General features: G+C 65.5%; 2 protein-coding genes across 2 annotated transcripts in view; one reads left to right on the forward strand and one right to left on the reverse strand.

Annotated features, from left to right (window-relative positions):
* Positions 1 to 942, reverse strand: part of LOC123016614 (asialoglycoprotein receptor 1-like) — a 6,554-nt gene extending 5,612 nt beyond the window's left edge. The window contains exons 1-2 of the mRNA XM_044417129.1: positions 713 to 942; positions 95 to 192 (exon numbers count right to left, since the gene is read on the reverse strand). Of these exons, the coding sequence (XP_044273064.1) occupies positions 95 to 192; positions 713 to 732 (118 nt within the window). The 5' untranslated portion in view covers positions 733 to 942. The remainder of the gene's footprint in view (positions 1 to 94; positions 193 to 712) is intronic.
* Positions 943 to 2,587: 1,645 nt separating this feature from the next.
* Positions 2,588 to 12,781, forward strand: LOC123016615 (zona pellucida sperm-binding protein 3-like). The gene is made up of 11 exons (XM_044417131.1): positions 2,588 to 2,887; positions 3,324 to 3,442; positions 4,028 to 4,131; positions 5,240 to 5,417; positions 5,969 to 6,089; positions 6,866 to 6,957; positions 8,067 to 8,218; positions 8,625 to 8,750; positions 11,407 to 11,562; positions 11,775 to 11,894; positions 12,624 to 12,781. Exons 1-11 carry the CDS (start codon positions 2,588 to 2,590, stop codon positions 12,779 to 12,781), a joined length of 1,626 nt encoding a protein of 541 aa, XP_044273066.1.
* Positions 12,782 to 17,111: the final 4,330 nt, after the last annotated feature.

Genomic DNA, 17,111 nt, shown 5'->3' on the forward strand with positions numbered 1-17,111 from the left:
GCTGAGCGGGCGGCCCCCGCGGCGGTCGCGCCCCGAGGAGCCCCGGCACCCACGGGCCTGCCCCGCGGGGCCCCCGCCCGCGCCCGCGCCGTACCTGTCCCGAAGCGCCTGCCGCTCTCGTCGGCCACGTCCAAGGATCCGAAGTCCTGGTCCTCCATGGCCGCCGCGGGCTGGGGCTCGGAGGCAGCCGGGCTGGGCGGAGGAGGCACGTCGGTCGGGCGGTGTGAGGCGCGCGGAATGGGGAAGAGGCGCGGGGCGGCGCGGCGCGGCACGGGGAGGGGGCGGCGCGGGGGCGGCGCTGAAGCGGATCGCGGGGCGCCACCCGCGCCCAGCGCCCCCGGCCAGCCGCGTCGCCCGCCAAGCCCACGCCCGCGGGCCGACACGCGTGGGATCAAGCGGCGAGGCTTCCTTGGACGCGCAAGCCGTCAGTGCGCAGCGCGCCGAACTCACTCCGGGCTCGTTAGCGAGGACGGCTCCGCTACGGCGCATCCAGAGGGTCCCCCTTTCAGGCAGCCTTTAAGCCCGATTATGCAGTGGCGCAAGAGAGGCGCTTCGCTCATGCTCAGAGGCACGCCCGGAACCCCCCCCCTCAGGGGGCGCACCGGCATTCCCTTCTCCTCGCCCCTGGCCTCGTGGCGGGGTCACACCTGCCCCAACCGCAGCCCTTCTCCCCCCATCTCCGCCCCCCAGGACCCACGCCTTGGCTGCTTACTTGACAACGGAGGTGGCCATCTCCAGCGCTGGCGGACGCCCGCCCGACTCTCTCCTGCAGCGGGGCCGGTTGTGCCGCGCGCTCCGGGGGGGCGGGTTGCCAAACAGTCGAGCTGAGCAAAGTCTGGACTGCCCAAGGTCCCGCCTGCGGACGGATGGATTTCCTGGCTGAGGTCAGCCGTGCCACCTCCCTGGCAGGCCTTCGTGCGTGCCTTCCCTGGAAGTCTGGGAGGGGCTGCCCTGAGCAGATCTGGCCTGCATTTGGGGGGGGGGGGGGGCACAGGCCCGCCTTCTACCTCCCCTTCTGAGCCTCAGGCAGATGCCTCACACAGAGACCCCACGGCCTGGTTCGCCCCTGCACGCCGCCCGGGATCCTGCCCCCCAGGAACCTTTGCTCTGTCAATATTCCCTCTGCGCAGTGGATCAGAGGGAGAGTTTTGCAAAACACCCTCCCTAGAACGGTTTTTGGAGGGGGGGTGACTCCGGGGGCACCCCAGGATGTAGCCTTCTCCAGTTTGGAATCGGAAAGCCTCCTGGCCCAAACTGGGACAAGGACAACCAGCAGGAGAGGAATGAAGAGCCAAAGCCGGCACCGCCGGGGCCCGAGGGCTGCCTGGGCGTCCGTCCAGTTTAGAGTCCAGTTCAAATCAGTTCAAAGAAACAAACCTTGTCAGCAGATGCACCTCGGACCCCCCCCCCCCCCCCCCCCAGCTCCAGGCCAGCCCAGGCCCGCGCCTTGCGGGCTGCTCTCCAGTCCTTATGCCTGGTGATGTCTCGAGGCGTGTGGGGCTGCAGCCCCCTCATTTCCCAACCTGCTCATGGGAGCTGGAGCCCGACACTCCTGCAAGCAGCAGCTCGGCTTCCTCAGGACGCCGCTCAGATTTCATTCAAAGACAGGGAGCGATTCCCAGCCGTCTTCCGACCGATCGGTTCCATCCGCCAGCCGACGAACCCAGGACCAGCCTCCCAAGGCCATGGGAAACCCCAAGCCCCTGGTGCCACGCTCGGGGACACATGCCTGGCCACCCCGGAGAGGCGCGCACCTTCCCAGCGCGCCGATCGGAGGAAGGGCTGGCACTGCTGCGGGCACCGGGTTCCCTCTGAGGGCTTGCCAGGAAGCAGGTGGAGACGCACCCTCGCCACCTTGGTTGTGCATGTGCCATGGCACTGAACAGGTGTGTCTGGGTCGCTAGTCCTCATGAAAGTATCTTGGCCATGGGTGGTGTGCGCTTTGTGTTCCTTATGCAGCCCTACGTATGTCTCCTCGGAAACAAAGGTCACCACAGCTGAGCCTAGAAAACAGGCGAGTGAGGGAGGCTCGGTGGAGGCGCTGGGGGCAGAAGAGGGGAGATGTTCCGTCCCCTCCCCCATCCTTCTGGAGCCCGGGGCGGGAGGGCGGGTGGGCAGGCGGGCGGGCGGCTCTTCTTCCCAGTGTCCTGAAGCGACAGAACCTGTAGCCACGCGCGCAGGGGAACAGGCTGGGCCTGATCCAGCAGGGCTCTTCTGCTCCTGAGGGCTGTCGCACCTACAGGATTGCCGCCTTAAAAGCCTGCTGATTCCACGCTGCAACCAACGGCCGGCCGTGTCTTCTGAGTTCCTCGCCTCTCCCCTCATCGAGCCCTTCTTTCCGGCCGCCACGTCGTTGTTGTGCGGGGCACTTCCAGCAGCTCTGGGCAGGGCGAATCCGAAGGCAAGCATCGCACTCCCCTTCCGCCGGGAAAAGCTTTCCCTGACGAACTTCCACCTGTCGCTCCTCTGTGAGGCACGGCGGGGACTCGGAGGGGGCGGGCCCGGCCAGGTGCGCGGGCGGGGCAGTGAGGGGCCAAAAGGGAGGGCGCGCAGCTGCGCTCCATCCCAGTGGGTCCCAGCACTGGCCATGGGGCGAAGGGCCGGGGTGCGCCTCTTGCTCCTGCCGGGGCTCCTGCTGGCTCTGCTCTGGGCACCCTGCGCGGGGGGCCCGGGCCAAGCCCGCCCCCACGCGGGGGCGGTGGCGGTGACGTGCGAGCCGCACCGCATGGTCGTGGCCGTCCACCGGGACCTCTTCGGGGGGGGCCGGCTGGTGGCCCCCGCCGACCTCGCGCTGGGGCGGCCCCGCTGCCCGCCTGCCTCCGTCGACGCGGGCGCGACCGTGGTGCGCTTCGAGGCCGGCCTTCATGAGTGCGGCAGCACCGTGCAGGTAGCCCTCGCCCGGGGGGGGGGCTGGGAAAGCCCCCGCGGGGCTCCCCAGGCTGGGCGCACAAGCTCGGCGGCCCAGGGCCGAGTGCCCCCGGCGAGGAACCAGGGGCGGCCGCCTGGAGCAGGAGGGGAGGACCAGCCCCCCCTTCCCCAGCACCATGATCATTCGGCGCAGTCCTCCCCAGTCTGGCACAAGGCGACCTGGGCTACAACGCCTAGCATTCCTGCCGCTGGCTCTGCTGGATGCTGGGCGCTGTAGTCCAACAGGCCTGGAGGAAGGCAGGTGCGGCTTCCGCTCTCCCTGCGGAGGAAACCTTCGGGGGGGGGAGCATTCAACGGCCGGGAAACCATGGCATGATCGGGGTGGGGTGGGCATGGGGGTGGGGGCCCCGGGCTGGGGCTCAGAGGAGCCCTGCCCACGGCTCTGTCGGCTCCAGATGACGCCGACCCTGCTGATCTATCGGACGAGCCTCTTCTACACCCCGTCTCTCGCCTCCGGCCGGGTCATTCTCCGCACCAGCGCCACCGAGATACCCATTGAGTGCCGCTACCCCAGGTAGGGGGGGGGGGGCTGGCCCCGCTCTCCAAGAGCTCAGTTTGCCCAGGTGCGGCATCCAGAGGCTTCGTGCAGAGCGGGAGGGTTTGCCCCCTGCCCGGGGTCCCGGGGTCTCTGCTCTCGCCTGGGCGGCCCCCCGGGGTTGTGCTTTTTGCGTTCCGACCACAAAGCGACAGACAAAGTCCTCCGTGGAAGAGGGCTGGGCTCTGCCCCGAGGAGCATGCAGTCTGGGCCTGGCCGTGGGGAGGACCCGGGGCTGGCGTCCGTTTCAGCCGGGCGGGGAAGAGGCCCACGGAGCATTTCGGGTGGGGCGCCCTCCCACCTGCCCACAAGGCGGTGGTGCGCTTTGGGGAGAAGGCTCCTGCAGCACGCAGAGCAGAGGGGCTTCCCGGGGGCGTCCCGGGGGTGCTTCCCGCCTGGGGGCAGCAAGGGGGAGGCGGGTGGCGCTGCCTGGGGAAGGGCCCCTTCCGGCCGGCCGCAGGCGGTGGAGCTGGAGCAGAGGGCGGGTGGGGCGGGTGGCCCTGCGCGGCAGCGGTCCTCAGGCGGGTGCTGCCCCGCCGCCCAGCCAACACCCTTCCCTTCCAGGACAGACAACGTCAGCAGCGGAGCCCTCCAGCCGCACTGGGTGCCCTTCCAGGCAACGGCGGCGGCCAAGGCTCGGCTCGGCTTCTCCTTGCGGCTCATGAAGGGTGAGGACCTCTCTGCCTTTCCGAGGGGCAGCCTGCTCCCGGCGCCCTTCTCGGGCACGGTGCAGCCCCCATTGCGGGGTAGAACAGCCCCTCAACCCAGCGCCCTCTGGCTAACTGGACCGCAACCTCCATCATCCCCGCAAGCAGGCCGTTCCTCCCATAAGAAGGCTCTGAGCTCGGTGGTGAGCGCGCACTTGGTGTGCTCATGGTCCTGGGTTGGACCCCCAGCAGCATCTCTGGGGAGGGGAGGACTGAAAAGGTGCCGGGAAGCCAGGATCCAGTCATCGTGGATCATGCCAGGCCAGAGGGGCCGCCTGAGGGAGGCCTGGCTCAGCGAAAGGGAGCTTCTGCTGCTCCTCAGCTCCACAGGCAGCTTGGGAGCACCACGGTCCATCTACCCAGTACTCAGTCCCCAACAGGGGACAGCCAGGCACTCTGAGGGCCACAGCCCACTCCTGTTGCTTCCCTCAGCTCCTGACCAAGCAGGGTTTATTTAGCTGTGATGGTCACTACGGCTGCAGGTGGGACCCGTGCAGAGTCCAAGACCTTTGGCCCACCTTTCTGAGTGCTGTCGACCCCGACTGGCAGAGACAGCTCTTGGAGGGGTCAAACCGGGACCGTCCTGCGTGGAAAGGGGGTGCACAGCCTTCCGGGCAGCTCCTCCCCCGTGAGCGCTCCTGTGAAGCCGCTGGGACTCGGGACCCTCCCGCCCTCCTGGGGCGGCTGGCAGGGAGGGTGGCGCCACTCCACGTGGGGACTCCCGGGGCTCGGTCCCCCACCGCTGCAGCGCCCCAGCCTGGGAGGAGCGGCCTGAAGGGCAGATTCGCTTGGGCTGCGGCCCCACGCACGTCCTGCCAAGCATGCGGTGGAGAGCCCCCCGCGGGCAGGTCTCCTGGAGTCCCGGGAGACCCTTCTGGTCGCTGACAAATCCTCCCCGCACCCTTTTGCTCATAGCACACGCGTTCGGGGGGGCTCTGGGGAGCCCTTCCTGTGCCCCCTCCCAGCTGATGGGCCAGGTGTGAAGCACGACGGAGGCGCCCGGCGTCCCGGTGCAGCGCCTGTTGGCCCCCGGCTGGGGCCGCGTGACGCATCTCCCTCTCTGGCCCAGATGACTGGAGTGCGGAGAGGACCTCCGCCCTGTTCCAGCTGGGCGAGGCCCTGTGTGTGCAAGCTGAGGTCCTCGGGGACGCCCCGCTGCCCCTGCGGCTCTTTGTGGACCACTGTGCTGCCAGCCTGAGCCCGGACGCCTCCTCGGGGCCCCAGTACGCCATCGTTGCCTCCAGCGGGTAAGAGCAGGGCCTTGCGCTGAGTTCCCAGGGCAGCTCTGCGGCCGGGCCAGCGTCCCAACGGGGTGGAGCGCGGCTCCTCGCTTCCCTGTCCCACGATCTGGAGAGAACCGGGGCGGGATTGGCCTGCCGTGATCGCCTACCCACGTGGCCCTGTGCCCCACTGCTGAGCGGGGGCAATTCCAGCTGGACGGTTGCCCCTTTGGGCACCTGCCCCAACCAGGCGGGCTTGCCAAACTGGGCGGCTACCGGCCCTTGTGCAAAAGAGCGCGGGACCGATCAGGTGTGCTTCGGAGCGGCATGAAGCCACCGCCTTCCCCCACTTGGCGGCCTCCAGAAATGCCGGACTACAACTCCCATATCTGTTGGCTGGGGGACTGCGGGAGTTGGAGTGCGTCGTGTCTGGAGGGCTCCAGGCTGGAGGAGGCTTCAAAGCAACTTGCTGCTAAGAGCATGAGGACGCGACTGGGGAAACATGTGAGGTGGAGAGGAGCCCTCCGGGGCCCATCCTCCAGCGACCCACTTCTCCGACAAAGCCCCTCCTCCGGCAGGTGCCTGGTGGACGGGAGGCAAGAGGGCGTCTCGTCCACATTCCTCTCCCCGCGGCCGCGGCCGGAGGCTCTGCGGTTCACCATTGATGCCTTCAGATTTGCAGGAGATCCCCGGAAAGTGGTGAGAATGACTTGTGAGGGCTGTGGTTGTGGAGGGACTTCCCGGACGGGTCCTTCCCGGCAAAGTGCGACGCTGAGGCAGAGGTGTGGAACGTCAGGGCTGTGGGCCAAATCCGGCCCGCGGAGGCTTCTCCGTGCAGCCCGTGGAGCTTCCTTGGCTTCTTCCAGGGAGCAGGGCTTGGCCTCCAAGCCCCACAGTGTGGTGGAGTCCCTGTGGAGGAAGGCCGGAGCGGTCTTGGAAGTGGCAGCATCCTCAGGCACCTGCGGCCCCCAGAGGCCTGCGACAGCCCCCGCCAAGTTGTCCTCCCCCCTCCCCGCCTTTCTCTTCTCCTCAGTCAGCACCGTTTTTCTGGCCCTGCTGCAAAGTTCGTTTCCGTGGGGTTGAAAGCTGCTTGGTGGGTTGTGGCTGAGACCCCATCTCAGTCTTTGGGGCAGGAGACTTGCCCTTAGTCCCACCCCCTGGTAGCCATTTTGTGGCAGTTTCTTAAGCTGCCCCGGGGGCCTCCACCCCACCAAGCTCGATTGAAGGAACCCACCCAGCTGTGTGGAAAGCTTTTGCAGAGAGAGACCCCCGAGCCTGAAGTCAGGGAAAGCGGTGAGAAGTCGGGGTGCTGGCGGCCAAGTGTCCAAGCCACGAACGTCAGAATTCGCGACGGGGGCGAGCGTCTCCCCCCGGGCTTGTGGTGCTACGGCCCAGCAAGAGCTGCGGCAAGGCGAGGCGAGGCAGCCTCCCTGCTCGGAAACCCACCCCCCACCCTCTTCCTCGCCCGCCCCCAGATCTACATCACCTGCCACCTGAAAGCTGTGCCGGCCGAACAAGCCCCGGACGCCGGGCACAAGGCCTGCTCGTTCGACGCAGAGAGGAGCGCGTGAGTGCATCAGCCCCCCCCCCCTTTGCCACTGCTTTTCCAGCAAACGGGACCCTCCCTGCGCCCCCCCCCATTAAGGCGGGCCTGCGTGGGTGCCGTCATGCCAGGTGCATCACGGGGAGGTGTGTGGGCTGTGCTTCGGGGGGGTTGCATCCCAAGAGGATGCTGGGGCGCCAGAGAGCTGCTTGTGGAGACGCCCTGCTGCAGTGGGGGGGCCTCCGTGAGGGACTTAGCAAGAGCACGTGCGCCGTGGGGCTTTATGGGGCAGAAGAGGGCCAGTTCCTGCCCTGTCTAAACCGTGGCACAGGGGAGACAGTGGAGGCGGGGGGGGGGGGCCCCCGGGGCCGGGCCAGGGGTAGCCCCGGGGTAGGCCCCCCCCCCCCCGCGGCCACCTTGAAAGGCCGTGCGGAGCTGCGGGAGGGGGCTTCACCTGGCACTGTTCTGCTTGGGGACGGGGACGTGAGCGGAAATATGACCGATGGAGAGAGCAGGGAGCGGGGGGGGGCTCTTCCCTCTCCGCCCCCCAGGCCGGCCCGTGGGGGGCCCAGGACAAGGGCGGGCCGCTTCACGCAGCCACCACAAGACACGCCACAGCCCCAGTGCGGCCGGCGTGCGAGGGAGAGCCGGAGGATCCTGCAGGAGGGCCGCCCACGATCCTGGACTCCTCCGGATCCCCGCTGCTGGGGAACATGGGCCGGAGGGTGCGGCTGCCCTTGTGCCCTGCCTGTGGCCACAGAGAGGCTGATGGGTCCGAATGCGGGATGGAGCCAGCAGGCCGCTTCTGTCCCCAGCTGCTCCAGGACGCAGGTCCACGCAGAGAGGCGGGGTGGCGGCGGGGGGGCAGTCAGGGGGCCAGGAGACCTTCAGACCATGGAGGGCAGGAGCAGGGCTGGATCTCCTGCAACCGGATCCGGGAGCTGAGGAGGGGCGGCTCTCGCGCCGTCTTCCGGAGGGTCTTGGGGGGCCGGGGCACGGCCCCACCTGCAGCACGGGCCGGGCAGCCTCCGCCCTGTGGGTCTGGAGCTCCGGCTGCGTGCTGTGGGGCGGCACGGGAGGGCCGGGGGGCGGGGGGGCCTGCCTGCTCCGGACGTGGCCCGTCTCTCGTGCAGCTGGCTCCCCGTGGAAGGCCCCCGAGGAGTCTGCAGCTGCTGTGAGACGAGGAGCTGTGGCGGGGCGGTGGGCGAGCAGCCCCTCGGCTTGGGCCCGGCCCCCGGCCCCCGGCGCCCGCCAGAGGAGATGAGTTGGCTGAGAAGCCTGCCAGGTAAGCGCCCCACCCGGCCTGCTGCCCTGGATGCGCTGGACCACGCAGCCCGGCATGTCCCAGCGGGCCCTCCAGGGTGTGTCAAGCTGGAGCGTGCAAGGTCCCCCACCAGCTCCGGGAGGGAAGGAGCGGCCCGGGCTGTGCTTTGTCCAGCCGGCGCTTCCACCCCCGGTGCTGCAGCCCGAGCCCCCTGGAGGTGGGGGGTGGAGGGACGAGACCTCCCTCGGGGCCCGGCGTGCGCTGCCCCCTGCTGCCGGGGTGGCCACGGGTGGCTCGGCTCCCCTGCACAGCGGGACGCACAGGTCTCTCTTCCCCGAGTTCGGGTCTGGGTGTCCCAGCAGGGGGACGAGCTGCCCACTGGCCCCTCAAGGGTCACCCCTTCCCCATCACTGTCCCCCGAGCACAGTGGAGATGGCCGATCCCCAGGCGGACTTGCTGCTGGGTCCGCTCTTCGTCTTCGGCACCCCGGATGGCGCCGGAGAGCCTTTGGAAGACCCGGCGGACGCTGGAGACCCGGCGATGGGAACAGAAGGTAAGGGGGCATGCGAAGGGAAGGGGTCGCCTCAGACTTCCCCGGGATGCCCCTCGCCCCCTGCCCACCCCCGCCTGTGGGTTTCACTCCTGCACCTCTCTCAGGAAGCCTTCGCACAGGCCCCCCCCCCTGCCCCGCACCGGCTCCTTTCCGCAGACTTGCATTTGGGTCCACTCACTTCTCATTCCCGAGCCTCGGTTGTGTTGCTCGCGCATCCGGCTGCCTCCGTGAGCTCTCCGGACAGCAGAGCACCGAAGGGACCGGCCCGGTGGCTTCCCGATAGACTGGACTAGGCAGCCAGCCTGAGCAACAGCCGTGCTGCTGGGGAAGAGGGGAGTTGTTGTCCAGCAGGTGCAGCGGGCACCTCCGCAGTGCAGGGGGCGTTGAGGGGCGTGTGGCTGGGGGCCGGGGGGGCAGCTGTCACGGGCGATGCTTGCGGCCCCGTGTCTATTGAATGTGCTTTATCCTTTGCGTTGGAGCCCATGGCGGCCTCACGCCAGGAGGAGGGGGCTCGGTTTCGTGGTGCACAAGCCCCTTCCCCTGGGCCGAGCTCGGCCGTGACCAGGACCCCCACAGGGGAGTGGGCAGGCACTTTATGCCCGAGGCCCTCTTAGCAGCAGCGGGATCTCCCGGCCTGGCGGGCCAGACCACGCCGCCCCGCTCTCCCAGCCCGCAGGCCGACATAACGCCCGGCCGGTAGCCCAGCCAGCTGCCTGGCATGGCGCCTGCCCCTCCGTCCAGTCCAGTGTCGCCAACACTGACCGGCAGCAGCAGCTCTCCAGCGCTTCGGGAAGGCGCTTTCCACATGCACGGCGGGCGTGAGCTGCTTACAGCGCCCAGTGGCGCCCGCAAGGTCTGAGCGGCTTTTCCCTGCCCCTTTGTCCAACGAGCCCTGCCCGAGTTGCCCCCCTGCGCCCACCCGCGCTCGCCAGAGGCGATGCCCCCACGCCCAGGGACCACGCACAGCTTGGCTGCCCCTCGGGCTTCTGAACGCTGGAGCATCGCTGCTCACGCCCCCCCCCCCGTGCCCCCCATTCATGCCCTGCATGGCCTTCAAGGGGCTTTTCCTTGCCAGACTTCTGCTTTTTCGAAGGAAAGGAGAAATGAAACTGAAAAGGCCAATGGAAAAATTTGCCCGCGAAGCTCTGGGGCTCCAAAACCAGAGGCTCCAGCACAGGCCGGGTTCTTGGAGAGCGGAAGCGTGCGGCTTCCAGCGTGGCCACTTCGGGGAATCCAGTCCACGAGCACACGCTGGCCCTGCTTGGGCGCAGGCAGGCAGCAGGCAGAGGGCACCAGGCGAGGCGCCGCAGAAGGCGTGGATCCGCCGCGCTCCCGGGCTGGGCGACCCGCTTCCCAGCTCTGCCTGCTTGAGCCCCCTCCTCTCTCTGTGGGCCTCCCAGGTCCAACCAGAGAGTGGCGGTGCGAGGGCAGGGACCCTCTTTGCGGGCACTGAGCAGTGCGCCTGCTCGCCTGGTGACCGGCCTGGCTGCCTGTGGCTGCTGAACTCACCGGGCTCGGGTTCCGGGAGCACCTCTCGACAAGGGAACACCCCCTCCTGCAGTGGGGCTCCCCCGACCCACGCAAGCGAGGGCTGGCGAGGTCTTTGCCCCTGCGCGGAACAGCTTCCGCCCCACAGCTCTTGGCGGTCCCGGGATGCCGTTCCTGCGGGCGGAAGCATCACGACGCTTTGCTTCTTGATGGTGTTTTGGGGTGTTTGGGGGTGCTGCCTTTGGCAGCAATGGTCTGCATCTCTGCCGCAGGACCCCCCTCGCGAGTCCACACAAATCGACCCTGGCGGCGTTCAGACAACAAAGCCACTCACATCTGCGGGCTGGGGTGGAGGAAGCAGAGAAAATTCTGGCTGGGGTAGAGGAAGCAGAGCGGGGGTATTCCTCTGCCCCCCCATAATACCAGCCCCCGGGGTGGCAGCCACGAGGCTGATGGGTGGAGATGCAGCTGAGGGGAGGGCGTCTTCACACACGGTTCCCGGGGGAGGCTTCGGTCTCTCAGTGCGCCAGGTGCTGGGGAACATGGGCACAGTAGTGCCGATGCACTCACTGCTGCTTGCAGGGCAGCGGGGTGAGAACAGAAGCCCGGATGGAGTGGACTCCCCTTCCCTCCGCCACTGCCTGGCCGATCCGGCCCCGGAGCTCTCCTGACCTGCTTAAACCCAAAGTGGGGGAGAGCTGTCCCCAGAGCTGGCAGGTCGCGGGAGCAGGTGCGGCTGGGCAGTCGAATCCTCTGCAGGAGCCGCCTTCCCCAGGAGGGGTGGGAAGGGCCAGCCGGCCTCTCTGAGCACCGGGTGGCTCAGCCGGGGCTGCCTCTGCAGGTAGGAGCAGGGCCACCGACAGGGCTAACATCCGAAGTCGGGGGACCAGTGCCTGCCCCACTTTGGAGGCCCCTGGGTGGACCCCCCCGAGGGCCACCCCGCAGTGAGCCCCCCCTCCATCCCTGGGCGCCCCCTCGTAACGGCTGCGAATTGCTGGGCGGGCAAGGGGCGCAATCGTCTAGGCAGAGCAAGGGGCTGGGGGGGAGGGGGGAGCTGCCCCAGGGGTCCCGCAGGGCCCCCGCTGAGATGCGAGCCCCCCCCGCGCAGCCCTCGAGGACCCTCTTCCGCCAGCCCGGTGAAGCAGCCCCCGTCTCGCACCCCCCGCAGGGCTCAGCAGGAGCGGGCCCGCCCTGTCCGGGGAGGCAGAGGAGGGCTCCGGCTCGGGGGATGAGGACCGCCCGGCCACAGCGGGCACGCGCCTTCTGCAGGAGCTGCTCCGGAGCGGCCCCGTCGCGGGGCACGGGCGGCTGCGAGCGGAGACAGGTGAGCCCAGCGGGAGACGCGCGGCAGCAGGGCCACTGGGGAGCCCGGCACGGCCTTCCCCGGCCCCCGCCGGCTGTGCCCTGCTGGCTGGGGTGGTGGGAGCTGTCGTCCAGCACAGCCAGAAGGCGCCGGGGGGGCTGGGCCCGCCACTCGTGTCCTGCAGAGCTTCGCCTTCGAAGGTGGACTGGACCCCGAGCGTTTCTCCTCCGCAGGCAAACAGAGCACGGCCTTCGAGCTGCAGGCAGCCATCCTATCCAGGTTCCTCGAAGCCCTCACGACCCCTGGCACCGAGGCGGCCCTGGAGGAGGCGGCCAGCACGGGGGCAGGCGAAGGTGAGGGACTGGCGGCACCCTCCGCCCCGGCTGGGGCCAGGCTCCCGGTGGCTTGTGCACTGGCTGTGGCCGCTTGTAAGGGAAGACATTCTGCCCAAGCTCAGGAGTGCCCTTGGTACCCCGGGCAGAGCCCAGCCTCGGTCACGGAGGGGCTCAGCCTCGCATTCCGGAAGAGAGGGTCACTCGAGCCTCCATCACGGCCCCCCTGAAACCCCACCCCTGAGCAGGCTGCCCCGCACAGGAGGCAGACGGGGAGGGCCACCCCTCCCTCCACCAGCTCCGCCTGCCCGGTGGCCCAGGAGCCCTTTCTGGGCCGCGACAGTGGCGAGGGGCTCCCCCCTTCCGCAAGGGCACGGGGGCAGCCCCGTGGGCCCAGCGTCCGGGAGGCACGTGCCACCTTCTCGCGACCGGCCGGCCCTCGAAGCCGCCTGCTGGGCACACCTCCTAGCGCCCTGCCTCCAGAGAGGTGTTTGGTCCTGGCAGGCCAGAACCGGGTCGCCTGGCCCTCCCCACCCGGGACCCCCAGAGGGGCTGGCCTGCAACACCAGCATGGTCGCTGTCCACAGGCGCTGCACTCCACCCACTCTGGCTGGGGGAAGTCCGTGCGGGCCGGCCCGCCTTGTCAGGCTGTGGTTCAGCTCCGAGCAGGCAGGCCCCCAGCAGGTGTGTGTCGCACGATCGGGGTTCAGACGCGCAGCCTGGCCCAGACTCGCCTCTCCCGCCCTCCAGGTGCAGCGCAGCCGCCGGGGCCAGCCCTCGCCCTGCTCCTCCTGGCGGCAGGGCTGACGGTCAGCTTGCTCGCGGTGGGCGCCTTCATCCTGGCGCGGAGGTGCCGCCGTCGTCAAGGCTCGGCGCTCTCTCCGTCTTCGCTTGGCACGAAGCTTTAGCATCCTCTGTACAGCCTAAACCGAGTAAAAGGTGCCGCATCCTCCCCGTGCGCGTTGCCGCCTGCTCACTCCGGGGTTTGGGGGGGTGGGGGGGCTCCGCTGCAGGAGTCCTGGAACTGTTAGACCCGAGATGCCCTTTCGCCAAACAAATGCTTGAGGCCTGTTCCGAATCTCACGGGTTGCCTGGGCTCAGACCACACCAAAATGTTGTGTACAGGTTAAACGTGGGCCTTGGCGACTGGTGAGCAAGACCTGAAATGTCGGTTATATGGAGAGAACCCAGCTGCAGTACGAAACCCTGAGAAACAACCCTCCACATGCACAACCCACCAACAGACCATGGGCTGTTCAAGGCTTGAGGGCAAGCCTGTTTTCCTGGAGAGCCCTGTGGGGCTGCCATTTTTAGCGGAGACTGATATTCTGGTTCTCGGTCCGTGGGACAGACCAGGGCGAGGAGGAAGCAACGGGCTGCGAGGAAGGACGGACTCCTGAGGCAAATGGCACGTTCCCCCGCCCCACACACAGACACACACGCTCCCGCCTGCCCACGTAGCCCACACAACCACCCGCACGACACCCGTGAGGCCAGGCTGGAGGCAGAGACGGCAATCGCTTCTGGAGGTCTTGAAACTTGCAATACAACTTAGACCTGACCTAACCTTTTCATTCAGAGAAAAGGCACCCAGTACAAAGCTGGACTGAACAGTACATTCATGAAACCTAAAGTATAAGTGCTTCATTTGCCTTCAGAGAAATGTATGGGTTAGATATACTCCTGCAGGTTCAGGTCGTTTGTAGGGTGAAGGAAAAGAGAAAATGAAAGGGAAATCTCGGCAGGCTAAATGCGAAGGGAGCTGTTATGCAGGCTGAGAAGTAATCGCTTCCTTTAGCAAGCATTAATTGGAGGGGGAAAGCGTTTATGGGAACACCTCTTGAGCAGAGATGGCAGTGCCATGAATATAGGTAGCAGCAACGGAGCCTGTGCCTGGGGAAGAAAAAGGCCCCAAGACCGCAGGCCTGCGCAAGGCTTCATTGGGGCATGAAGGAAGCGGAAGATTGTTTTCTGTCTCCCTGTGGACAGACTTGCATGGGGCTGCTGTGAAAATAGCCAACTACGTGATCGGTGTATTTAGGAAAGGAATGGCAAAGGGCAGGATCATTCTGCCCAGGCAGCTGCCCTTGGGATACTGGGGACGTTCTGGTCATTACACTGAAGAATTGGGACCGCAGAGTCGAAAAAGGGCAGACGAGGGCAACTAAATGACCCCGGGCCAGAGCAGCTCCCCTTTGAGGAAAAGTCGCGACAGCCGCGGTGGTTCGGGCATGAGGGGAGGCGGAAGCGGAGAAAATTATTCCTGGGGTGGGGAAAGTAGACACGTTGCTCCCCCTTTCGTGGCACCATATGCCAGCAGGGCCATCCCATGAAGCCAATTTGCAGGAGATCCTTGCACAAGTAGATCCTTGCACAAACTTTTCTCACATGGCACAAACTGTGGCCTTCAGTGCCACAAGACGCTGTGATGGTAACCCATCTGGACATCTTTAAAAGGGGACTGGAGACATTTGTGGAGAGGGCAGCTATCAAAGGCTGCTAGTCCTCATGGTTCTGTGCTACCTCCTGCATTAGAGCCGAATGCTTCTGTGCACCGTGTGTGGCTGGGGAACATGCCCTCCTGCCTTGCTGGTCGACCCCAATATGTGGGGCTAGGTCAAGCCCAGCATGGCTGCGCTTAAGCTCTTGTTCTCCCCATGCACTGTATCGATCCTTCCAAAATACGTGCACAAGAGGGAGGAATCGGCAGCCTTAGGGAACCGCTGGAGCAGAGGTATAAGAAATTCTGAGAAAAGCCCTCAAGCGTAAGGACATTTCGTGGTCACAAAATGCTGACACTCGGAATTTCTTGTTCCTGTGAAAAACAAGATTTGCGTAGTTCCCTTCCTGCCGTTCCGTGGGTGCATGGAATGGAGTATTCTGAAAGAAGGCACGGCTGGCTAAAAGCTGGAAGGCGGAACGGAGCGCCCTCCCGTGCTGCGCCTGATGCAGCTCTTCTAGCTGCTCTGCCATCATAGATTTATTTTTCTGGTTAAAAAAAAAGATGCGAGTGAAAACATGGGAAGGCTACAAATGGAACGTGACATCTGAAACTCCTCTTCCCAAAAATACGCTGTGAATGAGACGGTGCAGCTGCATATGAAAAGCCGCCCGTGAGAGAGCACCAAGCACGTGCCGAGCTGTTGGCCAATTTCCTGTCATCTCAGCACACGATTCTGCGGAAGCCCCGGCTGACCTCCACCAAGAAATGCCCTGTGACCCAGTTTGCAGCACACGGCACTGACGACTCCCAGGCTGCTCGTTCCAGGAGCTGGGAGCGGGGAGGCAAGCGTGTGGCTGTTCTCCCGTGCAAAAGCAAGCAAGGTGCCGTTTAGTGGGGGAAATGGGAAAACTGAGCCCCCCTGAGCCTTTTTCCTCTGGATGCATTCAAAACTGGAGAGCGTTGTGAGCACCCTGGACCGACAGGAAGACGAGCAAGTGGGTCACACGTCCAGTCAGGCCAATACTTTCCTTAGAAAGCAAAAACGACAGAACTGAGGCTGTCCTATTTTGGGCACATCACGAGGAGGCCAGACTCCCCGGAGACCGTCATGCTGCGGAAAGTTTGACTCTGGAAAGGAGGCACAGCGTTGAATATACAAGCGCTGAGCAAGGTGCTGAGCAAGATGGTGAAAGGGAATCCCGCTTTTGAAGCCCATGCCAATGGAGGCTCGGATCCACAGGAAGAGCTCTGTTAGGAACCTCTGTGGTTTTATTGGTGAGAACATCCAGAAAGACCGCTCTGAAGAGACAAATCTACCACAGTTGGGTAAAGGTGTACAAAGCAGTTACAAGTTCCAGAAGTTATTTATTAGAATTTTCGTATTACATAAAATGAACGTAATACAAATAAAATCCAGATTCACCCTGGCTGCAAATTAAAACCTATAGATATTAAAAGTTATTAAAATAGTGTTTAAAGGTCTTAGCCTGGCGCCAAAAAACAAATAATGACGGCGCCAGGCGGACCTCTCTGGGGAGAGATCTCATGTACAGAGTGTTTTATAGGTTTTGAGTCACTACACAGGAGTGTAGGCAAATAATGGGTACATACAACAGATAATGCATCCATGAACAAAACAATGTGAAGAAACTGCAGAGGAGACAAGACAGAAGGGTACGGTGAGTATCAGTGAGTACAGAATATCGATACGGCAAAGAGAAAAGTACATGACTCTTAACAGGGTCCAGGTGGGGTTACCGGCATGCAAGGAAGCTAGTCAGGGCCAATTGGTGCAGCCCAGATTATAACAAAACAAAAGTCTCAGGGCAGTGAAATGCGAACGATGCAACACGCTTAATTTCGCCACTCAATGCAGCCGCGTGTCAGTCTCCGAACGGGACAGAGGAATGATAGAGAGTCTCAGGAAACGAGGAGCCTGGCTTGGAATTGCGGTTCTTTCTGGGGAAACGGAGTCGGGACACTGCAGGGCTGAGGCTGCGTCCCGAAGGCGCATTTGGCAACCTTCCTCTACAAGATTTCCCTGGATTCGCCCAACGGCGCTGTCGACGGGCAGCTGCGGAAGGCCTCCGGGCACGCGGGCGCCATCAATTAGCCAGGGCGAGCAAGGAGGGTCTTTGTCGTTCAGTCGCGGCCGTGCCCGACCCTTCACGACCCCACGGACAGCGCTCCTCCAGGCTCTCCTGGGCTCCGCCGGCCCTCGGAGTCCAGCCAATCGCACACGCAGCGCTCCATCCCAGAACACGTGAACAAACGCAACCGGGGGGGCCACTGAGCACGTGCAAAGTGCGCTTCCTTCCGTGCTGAGAAGGGCGGAACACGCTCTGTTGCCACACACGGGAGGCTGGGTTTTCCGCCTCCTCGGCATCAGCCTTGTTTTAAATGGTTGTTTAGTCGCGAGGTCGTGCCCGACCCTTCACGGCTCCGCGGACGACACGCCTCCAGGCCTCCCTGCCCGCCGCCCTCCCTCGGCGCCCGCCCGAGCCACACGCACTGCCCCGGAGAGCCCATCCAGCCAGCTACCCCACCCTCCATCATCCCCTTCGCCTTTTGCCCTCCATCGTCCCCAGCGCCGGCTCTTCTCCGGGGAGCCCTTCCCGCTCAGCAGGCGGCCGAAGCGCTCGAGCTCCATCTCCAGGATCGGGCCCTCCCGAGAGCAGCCGGGGTCGATCTCCCCCAGGACAGACCGGCGGGATCGCCTCGGGCCGGGGACTCGCGGGCGCCCCTCCAGCGCACGGCTCAAGGGCCTCGGCCCAGCTCCGCCTGCTCGGCACGGG

This window comes from Varanus komodoensis, unplaced genomic scaffold (assembly GCF_004798865.1).
Source record: "Varanus komodoensis strain SLA01 unplaced genomic scaffold, ASM479886v1 scaffold87, whole genome shotgun sequence".
Lineage (NCBI taxonomy): Eukaryota > Metazoa > Chordata > Lepidosauria > Squamata > Varanidae > Varanus > Varanus komodoensis.

What these genes read in the sequence shown, in the direction of transcription:
- LOC123016615 (XM_044417131.1), top strand. Translation starts at nt 2,588, where the DNA reads ATGGGGCGAAGGGCCGGGGTGCGCCTCTTGCTCCTGCCGGGGCTCCTG. An exon ending in GCGGCTGCGAGCGGAGACAG is followed by an intron (nt 11,563 to 11,774) that starts GTGAGCCCAGCG and finishes TCTCCTCCGCAG; the next exon opens with GCAAACAGAGCACGGCCTTC. An exon ending in CAGCACGGGGGCAGGCGAAG is followed by an intron (nt 11,895 to 12,623) that starts GTGAGGGACTGG and finishes CCCGCCCTCCAG; the next exon opens with GTGCAGCGCAGCCGCCGGGG.